At 53.6% G+C, this 20,482-nt stretch overlaps 2 protein-coding genes across 2 annotated transcripts; one reads left to right on the top strand and one right to left on the bottom strand.

The window, feature by feature from the left end:
- The first annotated feature begins 3,744 nt into the window (after positions 1-3,744).
- ATF4 (activating transcription factor 4) lies at positions 3,745-5,797 on the top strand. Its single transcript, XM_057743112.1, has 3 exons — positions 3,745-3,884; positions 4,475-4,792; positions 4,883-5,797. Exons 2-3 carry the CDS (start codon positions 4,567-4,569, stop codon positions 5,713-5,715), a joined length of 1,059 nt encoding a protein of 352 aa, XP_057599095.1. The 5' UTR covers positions 3,745-3,884; positions 4,475-4,566; the 3' UTR covers positions 5,716-5,797.
- Positions 5,798-9,101: 3,304 nt separating this feature from the next.
- RPS19BP1 (ribosomal protein S19 binding protein 1) lies at positions 9,102-14,277 on the bottom strand. Its single transcript, XM_057740491.1, has 4 exons — positions 14,121-14,277; positions 13,846-13,974; positions 9,958-10,055; positions 9,102-9,570 (listed from the first exon to the last, which is right to left on the bottom strand). Exons 1-4 carry the CDS (start codon positions 14,170-14,172, stop codon positions 9,433-9,435), a joined length of 417 nt encoding a protein of 138 aa, XP_057596474.1. The 5' UTR covers positions 14,173-14,277; the 3' UTR covers positions 9,102-9,432.
- Between the last annotated feature and the right edge of the window lie 6,205 nt (positions 14,278-20,482).

Below are 20,482 nucleotides of genomic sequence, written 5' to 3'. Positions count from 1 at the left end.
AAGGATTGGTTTTCCCAAGGTGAATATTATAAAACTTATAATTTTCCCAAGCTGGTGTCTGACCAAATTCCATATAAAACATTGGAAGGAGAGCTCAAAAAAGAAAAGATTTTAAAGACCAAATCCCAAATTATCAAAGCCAAGCGTAATTGTGATTTGAGTTTACCTCCTCTTAAAGAGCATCTTTCTAAGGGCAGCTCTGTCTCTTTACCTTTGCTTCACAAAACCAAAAAACCTAACTTTGCCATTTCACAAGCAAGAACTTCATAGAAGTCCTCAGAGCGAGAAGCAGTGGGGATTCTTGGCTCTGGTCCTGGTGGGTTTGCTGACTGAGATGAGACAAGTCTCATCATAATACATGGACAGCAGTCAAGTGCTTTGAGATTCTTGGATGGAGGCAACACACTTTTTTTTTAATCTTTGGGGAAAGATGTAGGGCCTTTTCCCGCCTTTCTGCTTTTCTACTCAGTAACTCCCATCTTTGCCTGAAGTAACAGCATCAGCTACTTGTCCATCTGGAAGTTCTGCACCATCTAGGTTAGCAAACCACATAGTTAGCCTAATACTTGAAGAAAAACTCATCATCTTGAAAAATCCAATCAATTCCAACGTGTATTTTGGTTTTCCCTGTTGCCCCTTCCTAAAACATGAGTTCAGGACAACAGTATTTTTCTTTATACCTTGGTTGTGACTTTTTTTTTTCCAAATAAAAATAATTGAAGCCCATGTTTGGAAAAACTGTTGTGAGGCCTACAGTCTTTCCTCCTGGGCTCAGCCCCTGGTGGTCCTCCTGTTCACACTCCAGATTAGCTGATTTTACTTCCTCAAACCCCACTCAAGTTGAGAGCTCATATGGTTTTGGCGAGGAATCAGTTTCAGGATCAAAAGGCCCTGGAGAGGCGCCAGGCAATGCTGTGAGCAGGGAGCCCTGCATGTGTCCAGAGGCTCTGCTGTGGCACATCTTTGACACTATGACCCTGGCTGAGAACTGCTCTCATAGGATTTGTGAGAACCCTGCCCTTCATGCTGAAGATCAAGGCCAAAGAGAATAGTAAGAGGACTTAGGACTAGAGCTGTGAGGCTGTAGCCCTTTTAGATATGCTTAGTTGATTCTAAGTGGCCAAAATACCACAGATGTTGGTTCTGGAGTTAACTGCATACAGTGTGTTGTTTACCTTTTCATATCAATCACATATTCTTGGCCCCTGAGGCCAAGTCCACAACTTGCCTTCCAGTCACTTGTCTGCACTTCAATAAGCATTGATGTGTTTAGCCTTTGGAATCAGTCACCAGTCTTTCTGTCCTGTCTTGGCTAGGTCCATATAGAAGCAGCTTAGTCCTGAAACCCAGAAAACTGTCCCTTTTCTCCATGAGGAAGGAAATAAAGCTGGGGAACATGCTGTCCATCCACAGCTTGGGAAGAAGAAAATAAAAGTCTCCTTTCCAACAGCTTGATTTGTGTGTGTGTGGTATGAAACTTGTTCCTACAGGAGTGGGACTGGTTCTCTGCTGGCAGCTAGGAGAACCTTTGAAGTGCTTGATCTGGGTCCCCATGATAGAAAGCACGGGACAAGCAGCCACTGGAGTCACTCTCCCACTCCTCTAAAGTGTCACCCTGGGGCAGTGTTACTTTAATTCTCAACTCTCTGCATGGTCATTCATCAAGAGGCACTGACAGTTCCCTCCATACAGCAAAGAAGGACATGCCCCAGGGGGCCTTAGTTACACCTTTGGAAGACTTGGGTAGTGGCTCAGGGATTCTTATCGCCTTTGCACTGAAAGACTAGACGCCTTACATGTATCTAGATACTTGTGATTCCCCAAGGGGAAAGAAAAACCACATCCGGCATCCAGCATGCTTTGCATATACCAGTTGTTTATAGTTGTTGATTTCACCTCAGTAAACAACAGTCCTCTGAGGAAGCAGGATGATGTAATGGAGATGGGGAGGGGGGCTTGGGAGCTGGGTCGGAAGACCTGAGTTCTAATAATAGTAGTAATAGCAACCATTTACCCAGCACTTAGCAGATACCAGGCACTTGGCTCAGTGCTTGCATGTATTATCTTACTTCATTCTAAGGATAAGGATACCCATCATTAGCCTCACTTTACAGATCAGGAAACTGAGACTCAGCGAGGATAAAGTCACTTAACCAAACTGTCTCTGCTAATAAGTGGAAGAGCCACGTTTTGGGGGGTTTGCCCCTAAAATCTCATATAACTCCTACCCTATACTGCCTCCACTGGGCAAGACACTTCATCCCTTCAGTCCTCAGTTTACGATCGTAAAGAAACTGTTGGGCTAGACTGAATCAAGTCAATGAATGGTCAGAAGTTATGTAGGACAGTGCTTCCCCAATTTTTGACATCACAGAAATAATATTTGTAGGGCCCACTGAAATGAATGGAAGCGGGAACTCAAGGTTTCCTCCCTTACAGGCCCTGACGAGAGGGTTGGAGGGCGGTGGAGGGCTTTCTCATCGCCCTTAACAGTTCTCCAGTAGAGAGGGCAGGTTGCTGGCCCGACCTGGACTGCGGCCTCCAAACACACAAACTCCCGCAACCGGGCATTTAGGAGGACTTGCTGGGAAGCGGTTATGCCTGGGAGTTAGAGTTGGGAGATAATTGAAACTATCCTAGAGTGAGAGATAGCAGCTGGATAAAATCTCTCCTTGTTCTTAGGGGAACTGAAACTACATAAACCGAAAGAAGTTCCCCTGAGACAGGTTGCACTCTTTGGTAAAACAGCAAACGTATTTTTGCTAAACGGATATGGAAAAATACGATAGGTTAGACTATAGGATTATGCATCTCCTCGACTCGCCTTTGAGGTTAGGTGGGCATAGATCGGGTGATCTCGACTGAGGTCACCAGTCTCCCCTTTTAACTACTGAAGGGCTTGCACGTCCTCAGTATTTTCAACTGCTTGCGTGTGAAAACGCACACGAAATGACCTTTCCTTGCGCCGGATTTCATGAACCTGGTCGCTAGTTCGGAGCTTCACTGAAGACGGCAGGAAAGGAGTGCAAGGGCCGGGGCCTAACGCCACTATTTGGGACCCACTGAGCCAGGGCTGCCAGGAGCAATCGTGACCGGCTGCGTGTGGGCCGGGCTGAGGAAAACCACTGCACACCGGCGTCACAAAAAACAGCGAACGGACGACAGAATCAGACGGCGGGAACCTCACCCGCGGCTCCGCCTCTTCCCGCGCAGATCAGGGGCCTGAGCCAATAGAAACCCGAGATATGTATGACTCACCATGCCTGACCAATCATCTCGATGCGCGCTCTCCTCCAGCATCTCGCGCGAGAACGAGGGGACCTTGCATTTCACAATAAAAACCTTTCTTGGGAGGAAAGACTTGTCTCCGCCCCTCGGGCCAACGCCGGAAATGAGAGTGTGGCGGATCCTTCCGCGTTCCCCGGAGGCGGAGGGGAGTGGAGCTTTGATCTTAAAAGCTTGTAAAGAAGTGCGCCTTTTCTTGAGGTCATAAATAAAAATAACTCATTCTCTCTTCACAGCTACGCCCTAGACTTAGAAGTCGGAGACTGGGAGCGGTAGGGGCATCGGATAGATGACAATACGTGGGTGGGAGCTGCGAGTCACGTGACCGCGGCGGAAGAATGTGGTCTGTGATGCGTCATCACGGAGGGGGCAGAGTCTATAAAGGACCCGCGCTCGGCGCACCGCCGCCATTTCTTCTTTTTCCACTTGCAAATGTAGTTCCACCGTACGAGCGGGCGCCTTCTATCCTCCGCTCCTGCAGGGTCTGCGGCCACCATGGCGTATTAGAGGCAGCAGTGCCTGCGGCAGCATTGGCCTTTGCAGCGGCGGCAGCAGCACCAGGCTCTGCAGCGGCACCCCCCAGCGGCTTAAGCCATGGCGTAAGTACTGGGGCCAGGCCTCTGGCCGTGCGCCCCCGGTCGGTGAGGGGTTTCCGCCGGCTTGGGCGCGATCGGCGGCTGGGCGGCTTCGCGGAGGGGCGAGCCGTTTTACGAGCGCCCGGGACGCGCGGGCCCTGGTTGGGTGTCCCCAAGACGCAGGCGCCCCTGGGTTGGGAGAGCGCGGCGCCGCGCCAGGCAGCGAAGCCTCTGGCGGCCCGGGCCCCTCGACGTCCCTGGGGTCCTGGCTGGCGCCCCCGCGAGACGTGGCAGTAGCCAAGATGGCGGCGGGGCAGGGCGGCGGCCGCGGCGTGAGTCACGGGGGGATGTGGGCGGGGCAGGGCGGCCGCCGCCGCCGGTTTTGGACGTGAGGGTGGGGCGGGCGACTTCCTCTTGTGGCCGGCTGGGGAACGGCCGCGCGTCCATCTTGTGCAGCCCGATGGCCGAGGGGAAGGCTGACTCGATGGCCCTGGGACCACGTGGTCCCGATTCTCAACAGAGTGGAGTTCTTTGGCCGTCCTGCCTCGGGTGGGAAGATGCAATTCTCGGAGCAGCTGATCGCTCATGGGACTTGGTTTCTGATTCCTTTTCAGGCTTCTCACGGCATTCAGCAGCAGCGTTGCTGTAACCGACAAAGACATCTTCGAATTAAGCACATTCTTCGATACCACCAAAACCTCGCAACATGGCCGAGATGAGCTTCCTGAGCAGCGAGGTGTTGGTGGGGGACTTGATGTCCCCCTTCGACCAGTCGGGTTTGGGGGCTGAAGAGAGCCTAGGTCTCCTAGATGACTGCCTGGAGTTGGCCAAGCACTTCAAACCTCATGGGTTCTCCGGCGACAAGGCTAAGGCGGGCTCCTCCGAATGGCTGGCTGTGGATGGGTTGATCAGTGCCTCAGACAACGGCAAGGGTGAGTGGGCTTTTATCTACTGGTGGGAGCTGGTGATGGGGTCTTTCTTGTACGTTGACTCATTAGTTTCAACTTTTTAATCTTTTGCAGAGGATGCTTTCTCTGGGACAGACTGGATGGTGGAGAAAGTGGATCTGAAGGAGTTTGACTTTAATGCCCTGTTGGGTATAGATGACCTGGAAACCATGCCAGATGAGCTTTTGGCCACGTTGGATGACACGTGTGATCTCTTTGACCCCCTACTCCAGGAAACTAATAAGGAGCCCCCCCAGATAGTGAACCCAATTGGCCATCTTCCAGAAAGTTTACCAACAACTGACCAGGGCGTCCCCTTCACTTTCTTGCAACCTCTTCCCCCTTCCCTAGGGGCCCTGTCGTGCACTCCAGATCATTCCTTTAGTTTAGAGCTATGCGGTGAAGTGGTTATCTCTGAAGAGGATAGGAAGCCAGACTCCACCACTTACATAACTGTGATCCCTCAGTGCGTAAAGGAGGAGGATGCCCACTCAGATAACGATAGTGGCATCTGTATGAGTCCTGACTCCTACCTGGGCTCTCCCCAGCATAGCCCCCCTACCTCCAGGGGCTCTCCAAATAGGAGCCTGCTATCTCCAGGTGCCCCCGGTGGCTCTGCCCGCCCCAAACCTTACGACCCTCCTGGAGAGAAGATAGTAGCAGCAAAAGTAAAGGGTGAGAAACTAGATAAGAAGCTGAAGAAGATGGAGCAGAATAAGACAGCAGCTACTAGGTACCGCCAGAAGAAGAGGGCAGAGCAGGAGGCCCTCACTGGTGAATGTAAAGAGCTAGAAAAGAAGAATGAAGCTCTGAAAGAGAAGGCAGATTCTTTGGCCAAGGAGATCCAGTATCTGAAAGATCTGATAGAAGAGGTCCGCAAGGCAAGGGGGAAGAAAAGGGTCCCCTAGTTTAGGGTAGTTAGTGTGTGTGCTTGTACATAGGAGGCTAGTGCTGAAGCTGTGTTAAATAAATTATTTTGTAGTGAAAGTACTTAAGACTGCTGTGTCTAATTTCTTCTGGTAAAGATCCCAGTCAAATCCCTGAAGCAGCATTTCTTGATTGCTTTGAGGTGTGGGTTGTCGGGACTTAAAATTCAGGCTCGGAGTGAGAAATTTTTTTCCTGGCGTCGTTGGCCTATGGGTCAGGGTCACTGATGCCTTCGTTTGTATCCCTGAGAAGGGGAGGGGCTAGATTGCTCCCTGAAAGGTGGCTGGGTGGTTTCCCCAGAGCCCCAAACTGTTAGACTTGATGTTACCACCCTTGGGTGCAAGTGAGGCTAGGAATATTAGCCTAAGGAACAGGGTGGCAGAACCTGGGCTCCATCTGTTCCTTCATGATCGTGGCTTTCTGCCAGCAGCATTAAGTACCCAGATAAGACCCCATAGGCCTTAAGCTGGGCACACAGAGCAGTTAGTTAGAGGCATTTCCAGAAGGTACATTTAGAGTAAGATGGCTTCTCAGTTTCTGCTGGAACAAAGCGAGTGAGGCCAGAAGGCTGGATGGTTCCTAGGCTCTCCTGTCTGCCAGCTGAAAGGCCTACCATCCCTGCAAGATGGAAGAGCACCGGAACCATGCTGCCTTATTGCATCCCTGGCTGGTAACTTCACATCTTACTGCATCTAAGGCAGACGTTTCCTCTTGGCCTGAGCCTTGGGGCCTGCTGAAGGGAGTTTTCCGTTATGAAAAACAGTGTAGACATGAGTGTGGCTGGGATAAGGGTGATGTAAATGTGGCACCAGGCACTGTTCTAAACACCTAGTGGTGACCCTGTCACAGGTCCCACAGCAGAAGGCATTTGGAGTGACAGCCTGCTACTGGAACCCAGGGTTCTCTAGGGATTGGCTTTTGCCTGTTTTGCCCCCCTGTGGTGGGGCCTGTGTTTCCCTGACCTGCTTCTGTATGTCTAGCAGAGGGTAACATGGGAGATGTATCTGTGGTGGCCCAGATGGGACCTTTTCCCCAAGTCACCAAGGGAGTAGGTGTCACACGTGGAGCTTGGACCTGGTGGTCTTCGAGGTCTTAGCTACCCCGAGCTGGGCTTTGAAGGACAAGGAAAGTTGTGGACAGAAGGGGTAAAGCACTTGAGAAAGCCAGCCCAGGCAAAGCCTCGGAGGTGGGAACGAATGAGCATGCAGCCACACCCACCCTGCCCCAGCTCCGCTAGAGGGAGTCACCTGATGGGGACCCATCCAGCTCCTGCACGAACTTGAACTTGTTAAGCCTCCTGTGCACGCACACACCCTAGGGGAGGTCCCATGTGGCAGTCCTGCGCAGTCCTGCCCACTCCTGCTTGGGCCTCGGCCAGCCCTTCCCACTCATGGAGGCCTAGGGTGCGGGCATGGCTTGAGCAGCCCACCCCCTATGGAAGCCACAGGAAGCTGGGGCTCTCCTCTTGGACACCATGTGGTCTTTGGGCAAATGTGTCAGCTGCCCCTAACCACCCGAGACAGGAATGCTTCCAGGTGCTTTACAGCCACTCAGTTGGGGAAGGCCTCTTGCGGTCTTTTTAGCCCTGGCATGAATGTGGCCACCCAGTGTCCTCTTACTTGGTTTCTGTCCTTTCCTCTCCCAGTAGATCTGTCAGCCACCAGGTCTGGGGCTCACAGCGAGCACCCCCGTCTGTGAGGCCTGCACTGGCCCCCGCGGTGGCACATCCTCCCTCCTCCAGCGCCAGCACCCACCTCCCCAGGGCCCCCTGCTGCCTTCTCACCACCAGCAACGGAACTGTCCAGGGTGGCTGTTATAATACAGATTCTGGAGTCCCACCCTGACCCCCAGGACCAGTCTCTCAGGGGTGAACGCTAACGTCAGTCACGCCAAGGGGGTTCGGGCACACACCCACTGGTGCTACTCGGCAGAAACGTGACATAAAGCCTACTGGGAAACTCATAAGCAGAGAAGCAGATGACCCCTGCTCTCACCCTCCCCCGGACCACACTCTACAACCTGGGGAGGGGGCAGGAACCTGTACATGATGCCCTAGCAGCAGGCGCGTGCCTATTAGAAGTGGCCCTGGTCAACCTGCTCTTCAGAGAACAAACTGGTGAGAGCGAGTGACAAGCTGAGCCCGCTTCTCGGCTAAGCTGCTTAGAAGAGGAAGGGAATGAGCCTCCAGGGACACCTGAGCGTCTCCCCACTGGAGTCACAGACGCTCTCAGCAGGCGGGGGGGGGGGGGGGGGGGGGGGAGGGAGGGGGGAAGAGCGTGGAGAGCTTGGGAAACATCAGCCTCTCCCTTCTCGGAGCAAACCGTCTGAGGACAGCGGTGGCGCCGCCGCAGTACCGGTTTGGGGTCACAGCATCTCCTCTCCTGCCCACATTGACCTCCAGCTTCCTACTCTCAGATGGAGGCCCCCTGCAGACAGGACAGGCTCCAGCTTGCCTCAGGGAGTTCTGTGGCCCCTTTCTGTCCCCACTTAGAATGAAAAGCTGGCTAATAACCAGGAACAACTCCCCACCCTCCCGGAGTCTGGGTGTATGAGGGGTAAAAACCTCTCCTCTTGCACAAAAGAACCCATAGCAGTGTCCGCAGACCGTTGCACCCCAGCCACAGGGGCCTTCAGAAGTCCTCTACCAGATGACACGTGTCCCAGGGAGCCCTTTAGACATGGGGGGGGGGGGAGGTAGGGGAGCCAGATGGAGCTGCCTGAAGGCCTCCAGGGCCCACTCTCCAGGAGGCCCCCGACCCCACCCTCGAAGGGACTCCTGGGCTTCCAGGACTTGCTGTCCAGGCCACACTGCAGACCAAGCTGGGCAGCACCACCCACTCACTCGGGCATCTGCTCCACAGCACCTGCCCCGCACCGCCCCCACCCAACGCGGCCCAGCCTCCGCCTTCCCGAGGGGGTGCAGCTCAGCTTGACCTGAGTGTGAAACCCTGTTTCGTGAGGCCCCCTCCTGAGTCACCCCACTAGTCCCCACCTCATGTGACACAGGTAAGAGGAAAAATAAAGTGGCCGTTGATCCCCCTCCCCCCACCCACAAGGGCACGAGCCCTGGGCACTGGGCTGAGGCAGTCGCTCTCCCTCCCTCAGACCCCGGTGTCGGCTTCCCTGGACCAGAGCCCCCAGCAGCTGCAGGCGCTATTTTTGCCTCAAGAGCTGCCTTCTCAGCTGCGGCTGCCACCCCCGGAGGAGGAGGCCTGCGGGGTCTACGGATGCGGTGAACTGCTCTGCAGGGGCGCCTGCACTGGGGCTGAGCTGCAGGACTGGAGCCTTAAGAACCAGTCGGGAGGTGGGGGAGAGAGGGAAGGCTCCTCGGTGCCAGTGCCAGAGGAGACAGGAGACACTGTTACAGCAGCACACACAGCCCCTGGGCCACGTTTATTAAAACCTGGAACAGCCAGCAGCCCTTCTATCAGAGGCGTGGTCCCCAAGGACGCAGTGACTGGTTTCTGCACAGCAATCAGCCCCAAGGCCCTCCCTGGACTAAAGCAAACAGCAGTGCGACGTGTTCCCCTCCAGCAGGCAGGGGGCACCCCCCCCCCACCGAGCCTGCAGACATCAGCTCGGGTCTGAGCAATGGTCCTCCCCTGGGCTTCCAGCTCGTGAGCTCCACCCCAGCCTCCACTCCAGGGCTTCCCTGAGCCAGGCTGAGAGGTCAGAGCAGGCTGTGTTCTCCTGGGAGCCTAGCTGCCGAAGTATTCCTGCTGGAACTTCTGGAAGTCTTCCTCAGTGAACACAGTGCCCTCGGCCGCCTTCTTCTTCTTCTTCGTCTTGCCCACAGGCCGGTCACAGGCCTTGCGGCCCCGGTTCTGACGTACAATCTGGGGGTGTGTGAGAGTCAGGAGCCCTTGTGGTGACTCCCAGTCACTCGCAGCCACACAACCTGGTGCAGCCGACCAAGTGCCGCCCTCTCACCCAACCCTCACACTGTCCCGGGAGGCAATGCACATCATTCCCATTTACAGAGGCGCCAATGGAGGCCCACAGCAGTCACAGCGGAATAAGGCCAGGCCCAGCCTCCCACCTCCCCCGCTCTGCTCTTGGCCTCCAAGGGGAGGCCCCTCACAGTACAACAGTGTGTCCAGCTCTTACGAGCCTGGAGGGGGCAACCTGCACCCTACGTTCAGGGCTGAACTCCCACAGATCCCAAGAACAGCCTCAGTTCTCAGCCCCATGTTCCTTCCCACAACCTCATCCCCCTGACGAACCTGCTGGGTGATGGATTCAGCCACTGTGCTTCTGGCACTGGTCATAAACCGCAGGTTTACTCCAAGGTAACCTCGACGCTCTCGCTTCTGGAACTCAACTGTGGATGGCAGGCAGAGTGGCATCATTTCAGATTCACGCCCTGGAAGCCTTCTGGGTCCCTTCCTGACATCTCCCCACTCTACCGCCACCTCCTGCAGCCCTGCCAAAGGCCCCATTGTCCCTTCCCCAGATCACTGCAACAGCCTGGGCCCTTCTGTCAAAACCACACTCCACACAGAACCTGCAGAAAGTCCCCCTTGGTTCCAGCTGCTCAAAGTGATTTATTCAACAAATATGTCCTAGGCACTTACTCCGTGTGTGTGTGTGTGTGTGTCTGTGTGTGTGTTTGTCTGTGTGTGTGTGTGGGGGGGGACACTGTTCTAGGTGCAAGAGCACAAAGCAGGAAACAGGATAGACAAAAAGTCCTGCCCTCGTAGAACTTCCGTTCCGTGGGAAGAGAGATGGTAAACAAGGTAAAGAGTATTTTAGAGGGTGATCATTTTATGGAGAAAAAAAGAATAGTAAACAGAAATGAGGAATGCCGGAAGTAGGGCTGCAACTCTAAATAAGAGGCTTTGGGGCTTCCCTGGGGGTGCAGTGGTTAAGAATCCACCTGCCAATGTAGGGGACACGGGTTTGATCCCTGGTCCGGGAAGATCCCACATGTTGCAGAGCAACTAAGCCCATGTGCCACAACTACCGGAGCCTGCGTGCCTAGAGCCTGTGCTCCACAACAAGAAAAGCCACCGCAACGAGAAGCCCGCGCACTGCAATGATGAGTAGCCCCTGCTCTCTGCAACTAGAGAAAGCCGGCGCACAGCAACAAAGACCCAACATAGCCAATATTAAAAAAAAAAAAAGTCATCAGAGTGTGATGACTTTTAAAATAAATAATAAATAAATAAATAAATGAGAGGCTCTGAGAAGGCCTCACTGAAATGAATTCTCAGCAAAGACTGGAGGGAGAGAGTGTGACACTGTGAAGGGAGAGCATTCTGGGGAGAGGGAACAGCCAGTGCAAAGGCTCTGAAGCAGAAGTGTGACTAATGTGCTTGAAGAAGAGAAAGTGCCTGGACAGGAGGGGAGAACCCTAAAAGACGAAGCTGGAGGGGGGCAGATCAGGTGGGGCCTCACCGAAGAACTCAGGCTCTCCCCCTGGAGGGTGCGGGGCAGAGGAGAGAGGTCTGACTCAGGGTTTTACAGGATCACTTTGGCTGCTATGGTGAGAACAAGATTACTAGGGGAGTGGGGAGTGGAAGGGAGACCAGTTAGGAGGCTTCTGCAATAATCCAGGCAAGAAATGATGTAGCTCAGACCAAAGTGGTAGCCATAAAGGTGTTCTTTAGTTGGCCACTGAGGCTTGAGAGGGCGGTTACATGCTGTGACAGGGCGGCAGGGCGGGGGCTGGGATGGAGGAGTGACCTCGGCCCCACGTGCCTGCTCCACACCAGCATCACTGTGGCTCAGCCCAGGCTCTCTTTCCTGCCTCCACATTTTTGCTCATGCTGTCTTTCCTCCTTGGAATTCATAGTTCCTTTATTTTTATTATTTTTAAATTTATTTTTTAAATAAATTTATTATTTATTTATTTATTGGCTGCATTGGGTCTCTGTTGCTGCACAAGGGCTTTCTCTAGTTGCGGTGAGTGGGGGCTACTCTTCCTTGTGATGCTTGGGCTTCTCATTGTGGTGGCTTCTTGCAGACCACGGGCTCTAGGTGCTCGGGCTTCAGTAGTTGTGACACGTAGGCTCAGTAGTTACGGCTCATGGGCTCTAGAGCACAGGCTCAGTAGTAGTGGCGCATGGGCCCAGCTGCTCCTCGGCATGTGGGATCTTCCCAGACCAAGGATCGAACCCGTTTCCCCTGCACTGGCAGGCAGATTCTTAAACACTGCACCACCAGGGAAGCCCTGTAGCTCCTTTAAAAAAATACTTGAACACCCTTTATTGCACCAGGCCCTGGGGATTCAAATGTGGGAAAACATTCAGAAGTCTTTCTGAAGCCTTGAAAATATTACAGAAAATATGGCTAAAAGTAAAGTGTGTGGGGCAAGCAACTGGGTGCAGGATGTCCTGCTTGAGCAGCGGAGGAGCTAAGGGTGCGGGCTTAGCAATGCCAGGTTAGCGTGAGTCAGAAAATTGCATGTGCATGCGGGGCACCACTGTCAGAGGCAGGTGCTGGGCATGGAGGCCATGGGGGCATAGGCTACCGAGACAGAGAACTGATCCTCTCTGGGGGCGCTGCCCCTCCCTCATTTGCACACTTCATACCACCCTGCTTGGTCCTGGAGGATGGCTGGTTAGCCAGAGACGGGTAAGATTCCACAGGGAAGGAACAACCCAAGACAGGCACAGTCGCAGAGGGGCCAACAGAGGTGGGGCACAGACCCTCACCCCTTCTGAGGGAGGTCTCCTGCTCCCATGGCTGCTTTGCTTTCCACGCCCAGCTCAGATCAGGACCCAGGAGACAAACAGAGACCTGGCCAATAGCAGCTGCCCTCTCACCACAGCAAGGATCTGTGCAAGCGCACGCACTGATAGTCCTTCTGCTGTTCTTGCAAAAGACCACTGCCCCCAATCATGTGAGGCCCTTTGTGCAAAAAGATATACAAAAAGAAATTTGGCTACTTCAAAGAAAACCTTGACTGTGGGACAGAACTGGGAGTGTGAAAACCTTATGCTATCTTGCTTCCTGAATGCCGCGAGCTCAATAAAAGCAACGTGGGATGAATCAGTGGGGCTCTTGATCCTAGAGGTCTTGAGTCCCCCGGTCCCATCTTTCTCTTAAATCTGTCTCTGTGTTTCTTTAAGCTTGTGGCACCCATCATTCGCCCCGAGTCGCCGAGTTGGTCTCGGCATTCAAAGACACACGAGGAGCTCACCAAGTCCTGCCGCGGGTCAAAATACCTCGCCATCCTGCCCACACTTGTCCCTCTTCAAGTCTGATCCTCTCGTTAAGTGGCATCACATCCCCCAAGATGCTCTACAAGAAACTGGGCTCCGTTCTCGCTGACTCCCTCCTCCTCCAGCCTCACAGCCAACTCAATCCACCACTGCAGCCATCAATGCTCCCTCCCCACAGCATCTTCCACCTGCACGATTCTCTTGTTATCTCTGCACTGTCACCACTGCCCAGGCCACAGCACCTCCCACTTGAAGAAGCAGGTGGGAGAAGGGCTCTGGAGACACACTGTCTGGTTTCCACCTGTATCATCTGGGCAGGGGCCAGTTTCTGCTTCTATAAGATGGGGATAATGATAGTGCCGACCTCACAGAGTTGCTGTGAGCGATTAAATGAGCAAACATTTGTAGGAGACTTAGAAAAGCACCCGGAACATGGAGCATTAATTTTATTAAATGCTCTGCCTCTGACCCTCGTTCACTACCTGTCACCTCGACCAAGCTTTCTTTCAAAATTTCAAAGGCAATAAACTTCTTTCTGACTTGGCATACACCATCGTCTCTAGGGTCTACAGTACTCTTCCCCAGCTCGCTCATAGTTCCTTCAGGTCTGGGCTTAAACGTCGCTTCCTCAGAGAAGCCTGATTTGGCCTTCTATTCTAAGTCCCTCTCAGAGCACCATCGTCTTACTGCACAGACCCCATCACAACAACTACGTGCTGACTTTGAAACTCTTCGATGCTTCTCTCCCCACTAGGCCTGCAGACCTTGAGGGCAGGGACGATGTGATTCGTTCACCCTCGTGTTCCCGGGGCCCCGCCCCGCGCGCGTCGCAGGTGTTCTAGAGATGCCTGGGGAATGTTTCAAGCCGTGACTCAAGCGCCCCCTTCTCCAGGGCCCCGCCCCGGGCCCCGGGGGCAGCACGTCCTGCCCCTTTCCCGAGCTCACCCAGCGCTGACTTGGGCACCTTTCCCTTGGCCGAGTTCCGCAGCTTCTGGGCTTGGGGCGCCTTCGCTTTGCGGGCCCGCTTCATCGGAGCCTGGCTCGGCTTGGTCTGGCCTGGCGCGGCCCCGGGGGCTGTAGGGGAAGAGAGAGACGGACTCATGTCGGAGGGCGCTCAGGGTTCCCACCTCAGCGAGGCTAAGCCCGGTCTGGACCGTTCCGAACCCTCTGGATTCCCCCAGCCCCCGCCGCCTCCCCGCCCAGGCAGGAGGTCTCCTCACCCTCAGGCAGCCCCAACAGCTCCAAGCCGCGCCGCAGCAAGGATGCCGACATAGCGGCGCTTGGCTCCGCCCACACGCCTCAACTACTTCCGCCTTGGCAACCCTTGTCGTTTCGGTGGAAACGTGAGCTAGAACAAAAGGTTCCGCCGTGACCGGGTGGAAGTGCCCACCTTCCTTAGGACGCATGCGTTAGGTTTACTACTGGGCGGGAAGGGGGCGGGATCTGGAGGCGGGGCCAACGCCCCCGAAGGACGCATTTGTCGTCCAATCGCAACCCAACCAACCCTTTGCGAGCCAGGCCGCGCCTTCTCCCGGAAGCTGTCCACTGCAAGCCCAGCCTGGTGGGTCAAGCTTCTAGGATCTGGCCGCTCCGTAGTAGGCGAGGCCGGGGGCGGGGCGGAGTGTTCTCAATTTTTACAAAAAAGGAGAATGTATTTTTGGAAGTATTTTTTTTCGCATACTTCAACCGGAGCAACGTATCGAGTTCGCCATGAGAATCCAGCTGTCTTCCATTAAGCCAGACATTAAATACGTCTGCAGAAGTTCAAAACAGTATCAGTGTTTTCCCACTATATTGTTTTGTTTTCATTAAAATATGTTACTTATGTTAATATGTGGGCTTGTTATTGTTATTTTAAGTGAGTTAATAAATATTTTAAAGAATTCTCTGTTTTAGTTTTGAACATGGTAACTCTTGTTAGACAGTTACACATACAAAAGGTCTTTGGAATCCTGAATTTTTTTCTGAGAGTAAAGAGGTTCTTAGACAAAATAGTTTGAGGACCTCTGGTGTAGAAATTAGTACTCTTCTTGCTGTGGGGAGGAGCCCTGTCTTGTTCACTGTTCCATCCGCAGCTCCTAACCCAGTACCTGGCATGCAGAAGGCACTCAATAAATGAGTGGTGAATGAGGGGGAACCACTGAATTCACCGTACAAACATGTTCTGAGGGCCTTTTGTATACCTGACACTGTGGAGTGTAGGACATAGAGCTGACTCAGTTGGTCCTCTGTGAATGAACCTTACTAACCTCCATCAGCTAGTCCAGGAGGGAGAGAGACACGTAAACAGACATTAATAATAGCAAATACTGTGTCAAGGTGCTGTTTTTAGTGTTTCACATTTGTGGACTCACTTATACTACCACTACCCTCCCCCCACCCAGAGTAGGAACAACTGCTTTCCCTATTTTACAAATGGGGAAACAGGGGTACAGAGAGGCCAAGGAACCTGTCCAGGTCACACAGGTGGTGTCAGAGCTGGGAACAAAGAAAGACAGCCTGGCCTGAGTAGTTATGCATTGCTCACCTGTGCCGTCCACCCAGGAGAATACTGCTGGGGTGCTGGGTAGATGTCAGGGGGCCTCTGGAGGAGAAGAGGAGCTGGCCACATGGGAGGGGAGTGTCCCAGGCAGGAGGGTATAGTGGGGGCATGTCCTTTGGGACAGGGGTGGCCCCAGAGGAGCAAGGAGGGCTGGATGGTTTCATTGGCCTCAGGCTCCACGGATTTACCCTGAGGTCTGTGGGTCCCCTGGAGCCCAGTGATGTTGTCAGGCAGGCTCTTTTTTCATGCTTCTGCAATAGCCAGATTGTTTTCTTATTTCTTTTATTATCTTCATTTATTGTTTGTTGACTGTTTCTCCACCTACTTCCTACTGTAAACTCTACAAAGGCAGAGATATTTCTTTGTTCACTGTTCTCTAGCTCCTGGAACAGAGTCTGACATATAGCAAGGGCTCCATAAATGCACGAATCGGATAGAGGAAGGCAGAGATGTCCAGATGGGATGAGTGAGTCTGCCCTCCAGGAGGGCAAGGGACCAAACTCGAACGTATCGCCTTTCTCCCCCCAACCTGGGATGGTCAGCACACGGTCCCGGGGAGGAGGGATTTTTTTGTATTCCAATGTCCCATTGGAGTAGTAGATTCCTGCAGCGTCTCCGCGGGACTCTGGAGGGGCCGCGCGGCCCCTCCGGCCACTAGGTGGCGCCGCAGGACAGCCTTCTCGCACAGCGCGGCTCCGTGACCTGGTCCGCCGCGGTCCCGGCTGGGGTGGCCGGGTTTGCGGTCTGGATGCCCCTGGGCGTCAGCTGGCTCTTTGTGGCCAGCCCTGCGTGGCCCTGGCTTCCTGCTGTCCGTCCCCCCCCCCCCCCCCCCGCCCCCGCGGCCTTCCAGGACTGGGTGGGGAAGCTGAGGTAGAGCCATCAGGCTGGGCTGTCCTGCCGGGAGATGAGGTTTTCTTCCTGCAAGGTGTGCAAATGACAGCTGGGCCCTCACTCACTCAATCCCTTAACAGACAGTGCCTCAGTTTGCTCATCTGTTAAATGGGGCTTAGCTCCCTAATAAAGTGGGTGTGAGGAGCCAGTAAGTTAATACCGGTAAAGCTCACATTACCCGAATAAGGACCGGGTAGGTCAGTGCCCTGCAAGTGTTCATGGCCTCACTCTGAGCAAGACTGAGATGCCCGCATGTGGGTACCTAAGAAGTGCCAGGCCTGTCCTGGACCCCTGATGGGACAGGCTCTGAGAGGGCAGCTCCTTCCTGCTCTGTCCCTGTCCCTGGGGCGGGGTTGGGGGGGGGGGAAGTCATGAGGTCTCACAGGTGGGTTCCTGTCCTGCCTGCCTAACTTCAGGAGGGCTTTCCTGTTCTCAGCCTGTCTCATCATCTGTAGGTGAGAGCACTGCGCTCCTGCCTGCCCCTGGCCCGTCCCTGGGTGCCCCACGGTGCCTGCTCAGCCGAGGCCCTCGGCCACACAGAAGAAGCATCACAGTGATGTGGCCGCCTCCCTAGCCTGTGTCACCCATGTGCCTCCTTCCTGGCCTTTCTGGAAGCAGCTTAGCCTCACCAGGCCTGGGGGAGGAACCCCAAGGCTCCGAGGGAGGTGGGGTCTTCTGCAAGGGCACAGGGTATTTCAAGAGCAGAGGGAAGACTAGAACCCAGGTCTCTGATTCCTGAGCAGGAGCGTGTGTGAATGTGTGTGTGTGGCCTTTTTTATATTTTTCATCTTTTTAATTTTATTTTAATTTCGGTTGCGCCCTGCATCATGCGGGATCTTAGTTCCCCAACCAAGGATCGAACCCGTGCCTCCTGTATTGGGAGGTCAGAGGCTTAACCACTGGACGGCCAAGGAAGTCCCTGTGTTGCTTTTTTGAATATTGTGTTGGGGGGGCACCTGGGATTTTGTAATTTGCTTTTTCCTCCCCATCTTTCTGTGTGTCTCTGTCTCCTCGTCTTTATCTCTGACTCTTATCTCTTCCTGTCTCTGTCCTCTCCTTCTCTCCGTGTCTCTGTGTTCTCTCTCTTTCCTTCTTTTCCTCAGTCCCCCCTCTCCGCCCTCAGGCTCCTGGCCTTTCTCCACCTTCAAATTGAAAACCCAAATGGAATTTCCAGTTGCGTGTGCCGGGCCCTCCCCCTTCCCTCTGCCACCTGGCCCTGGTTACTGCCGAGTCCTCTTTCCCTCCCTCCCTCTCACTTCCTCCTCCTGCCATCAGTGGCTTTGAAGTGTGTTCACAAGAGAGCTCAAGAGAAAATCCATTTCTGTGCTGTCAGGTTCTAAATGGACGAGGAATGGGCTCCTTTCGGCCTCTGGTCTCATCGCCTCCCTTTCAGCGTCTCTGGAGCTTTCTTTTCTGAAAGGTGATGCTCATGTCTTGTGTCTCATTTCCTGCTGACCAGGCTGTCACCAGGCAGTCACTCCTCTTCAGTCTCCCCTGGCAGAGGGCAGCGTGGCCTGAGGGAGGTGTTGGGGGCTGGGCAGGGCTGGGGGGACCCCCGGGGGCTGAGGCTGATACAGATACTCACACAGCCGTGTGCCCCAAAGCAGGCCGCCTTCCTTCTCCAGCCCTGTTTCCTCCTCTATGAATTGGGCTTTGAGAAATATTGTCCAGCCCTCCTCCCAAGGCTGAGGGTGATGGAGTCCCAGAGCTCCTGGCTCCAGGGTCCTGAGTTCTGGAGGGAGCATGGGTTCTGGAGCCAAGATATGTAGGTTCTGATTCTGGCTTTTCATTCACTAGCTGTGTGACCTTGGGCAAGTCACACAACCTCTCTGTGCCTTGGTTTCCTCATCTGTATGTTGGTTATAGTAACGGTCCCTACCCTGTAGGGTGGCTGTGAGGATTGATTCCAAAGTACTTGGAAGAGCACACTGAGCACAGAGCAAGTGCTGTATGTTTGAAAATAAAGGATTGGGGCTTCCCTGGTGGCGCAGTGGTTAAGAATCCACCTGCCAATGCAGGGGATACAGGTGCGATCCCTGGGCTGGGAAGATCCCAAATGCCACAGGGCAACTAAGCCTGTGCGCCACAGCTACTGACCCCATGCGTCGCAACCACTGAAGCCCGTGCTCCTAGAGCCTGTACTCTGCAACAGGAGAAGCCACTGCAATGAGAAACCCTCACACTGTAACCAAGAGTAGCCCCTGCTCTCCTCAACTAGAGAAAGCCCGTGCGCAGCAACGAAGACCCAAAGCAGCCAAAAATAAATAAATAAATAAATAAATAAGTAATAAATTTTTAGGAAAAAAAGAGAGAGAATGAAAGATTGCCGTGTGGGCCAGCAGTGCACACATGGGATCGATGTCCACGTCTTAGTGTGACCCGCGTGCATATGTAACTGCTGGACCTCCGTGCTCCTGCTTTTTTTTTTTTAATTAATTAATTAATTCATTGGCTGTGTTGGGTCTTCGTTGCTGCACACAGGCTTTCTCTGGTTGCGGTGAGTGGGGGCTACTCTTTGTTGTGGTGCGCAGGCTCCTCATTGCCATGGCTTCTCTTGTTGCGGAGCATGGGCTCTAGGTGCGTGGGCTTCAGTAGTTGTGGCACATAGGCTCAACAGTTGTGGCTCACGGGCTCTAGAGCACAGGCTCAATAATTGTGGCACACGGGCTTAGTTGCTCCGCGGCATGTGGTATCTTCCTGGGCCAGGGATCGAACCTGTGTCCCCTGCATTGGCAGGCAGATTCTTAACCACTGTGCCACCTGGGAAGTCCCCTCCATGCTCTTGTGACCAGCACACGGGGAGAGTGATACTCAAGAGCCTGGAGTCACCGGGTCTGGGTTCAAATGCAGCCTTTGCCACCTACCAGCTGTGTGACCTGGGGAGGTTACGTGGCCTCTCTGAGCTGGGCTTTTGTGGGGGCCGGTGGTGTCTCCCTCAGGGTCTTTTGGAAGGCACAGTGGGAGGCTGCATGAACCGTCCCCAGCACCAGGTCTGGCTCTTAATCAACTGTTCACTCAACAAACATCTGCTGAGCACATATCAATGTCATGGCCTGAGCGCGAATTGGAAAAGAATTTCTAGACACAAGGCAGAATGTAGGGAAGATAGAATTTATTAAAGAGAAGGGATGCTGCCAGAGCAGCGGGCAGACTTCCTAGTAGCCAGGGAGAGTCAAACCCCAGCAGGTGCTATTGATGAGTTTTTTTTTAATTAATTATTTTTTTAAATAAATTTATTTATTGGCTGCATCAGGTCTTTGTTGCTGCACATAGGCTTTTTCTAGTTGTGGTGAGCGGAGAGGGGCTACTCTTCATTGTGGTGTGCAGGGTCCTCATGGCGGTGGCTTCTTTTGTTGCTCTAGGCTTGCATACTTCAGTAGTTGCGGCGCACAGGCTCAATAGTTGTGGCTCATGGGCTTAGTTGCTCTGCAGCATGTGGGATCTTCCTGGAGCAGGGATAGAACCTGTGTCCCTTGCATTGGCAGCCAGATTCTTAATCACTGTGCTACCTAGAAAGTCCCTATTGATCAGTTCTTATAGCCAGAAAACAAAGGAATGGTCCGAGGTGAAAATTTTGTTTACTGATTGGTCAAGGCACACATACCTTCGTTCTAGAGGGTGGGAGTGGGACAGGGCAGATGCCTTTCCTTATTTGGGACAAGAGAGGAACAGGTCCCCATTGCCCAGGCAGGCTCAGGAATTTCCCACCCCTCATGACATGGTGGGGATGGCAATTAAGAGTCTGGTAGGATGTGTGATGCTGAAACTTCTTTAGGCATGGTTGTTCTTTGTCCTCGGAGCACCACAATTAGGAGGCAGGCCATGTGCAGGGAGGTGCATTTGGGGTGAACAAGGGGGCTCTGTCTGGCCTGGTGCTGCTCACACATCCGTGTTACACTCTCAGCAAGTGTGAGCCTCTTCTATCTTTCGGGGGCCTGTGTTTGTAACCTCAAGATTTGTGGGGTTCAGGGTGGTGCCCACAGACAGGCCCCAGGGACAGCAGCCTATCTGGGGGGGTTCCAGGCAGAGGCTTCAACAATTTGAAAAGATAAAATCGCTGGCATGAATGATTTTAAGAATAAAGACATAGAAAGAAGCAGCTAGAAATTCTCCACGGAGATCTGGGGTCAGATAGAGACTCTGGGTGGG

The sequence above is a fragment of the Hippopotamus amphibius genome, chromosome 7 (assembly GCF_030028045.1).
Source record: "Hippopotamus amphibius kiboko isolate mHipAmp2 chromosome 7, mHipAmp2.hap2, whole genome shotgun sequence".
Taxonomy (NCBI): domain Eukaryota; kingdom Metazoa; phylum Chordata; class Mammalia; order Artiodactyla; family Hippopotamidae; genus Hippopotamus; species Hippopotamus amphibius.
Note: the sequence above shows the minus strand (reverse complement) of the source record. Positions and strands in the feature narration are given on the sequence as shown.

Coding starts and splice junctions, on each gene's coding strand:
- ATF4 (XM_057743112.1), top strand. CDS start 4,567: ATGGCCGAGATGAGCTTCCTGAGCAGCGAGGTGTTGGTGGGGGACTTG. Junction 4,793..4,882: donor TGCCTCAGACAACGGCAAGG/GTGAGTGGGCTT, acceptor AATCTTTTGCAG/AGGATGCTTTCTCTGGGACA.
- RPS19BP1 (XM_057740491.1), bottom strand. CDS start 14,172: ATGTCGGCATCCTTGCTGCGGCGCGGCTTGGAGCTGTTGGGGCTGCCT. Junction 10,056..13,845: donor GGTGCCCAAGTCAGCGCTGG/GTGAGCTCGGGA, acceptor TGCCATCCACAG/TTGAGTTCCAGAAGCGAGAG. Junction 9,571..9,957: donor CTGAATCCATCACCCAGCAG/GTTCGTCAGGGG, acceptor ACACACCCCCAG/ATTGTACGTCAGAACCGGGG.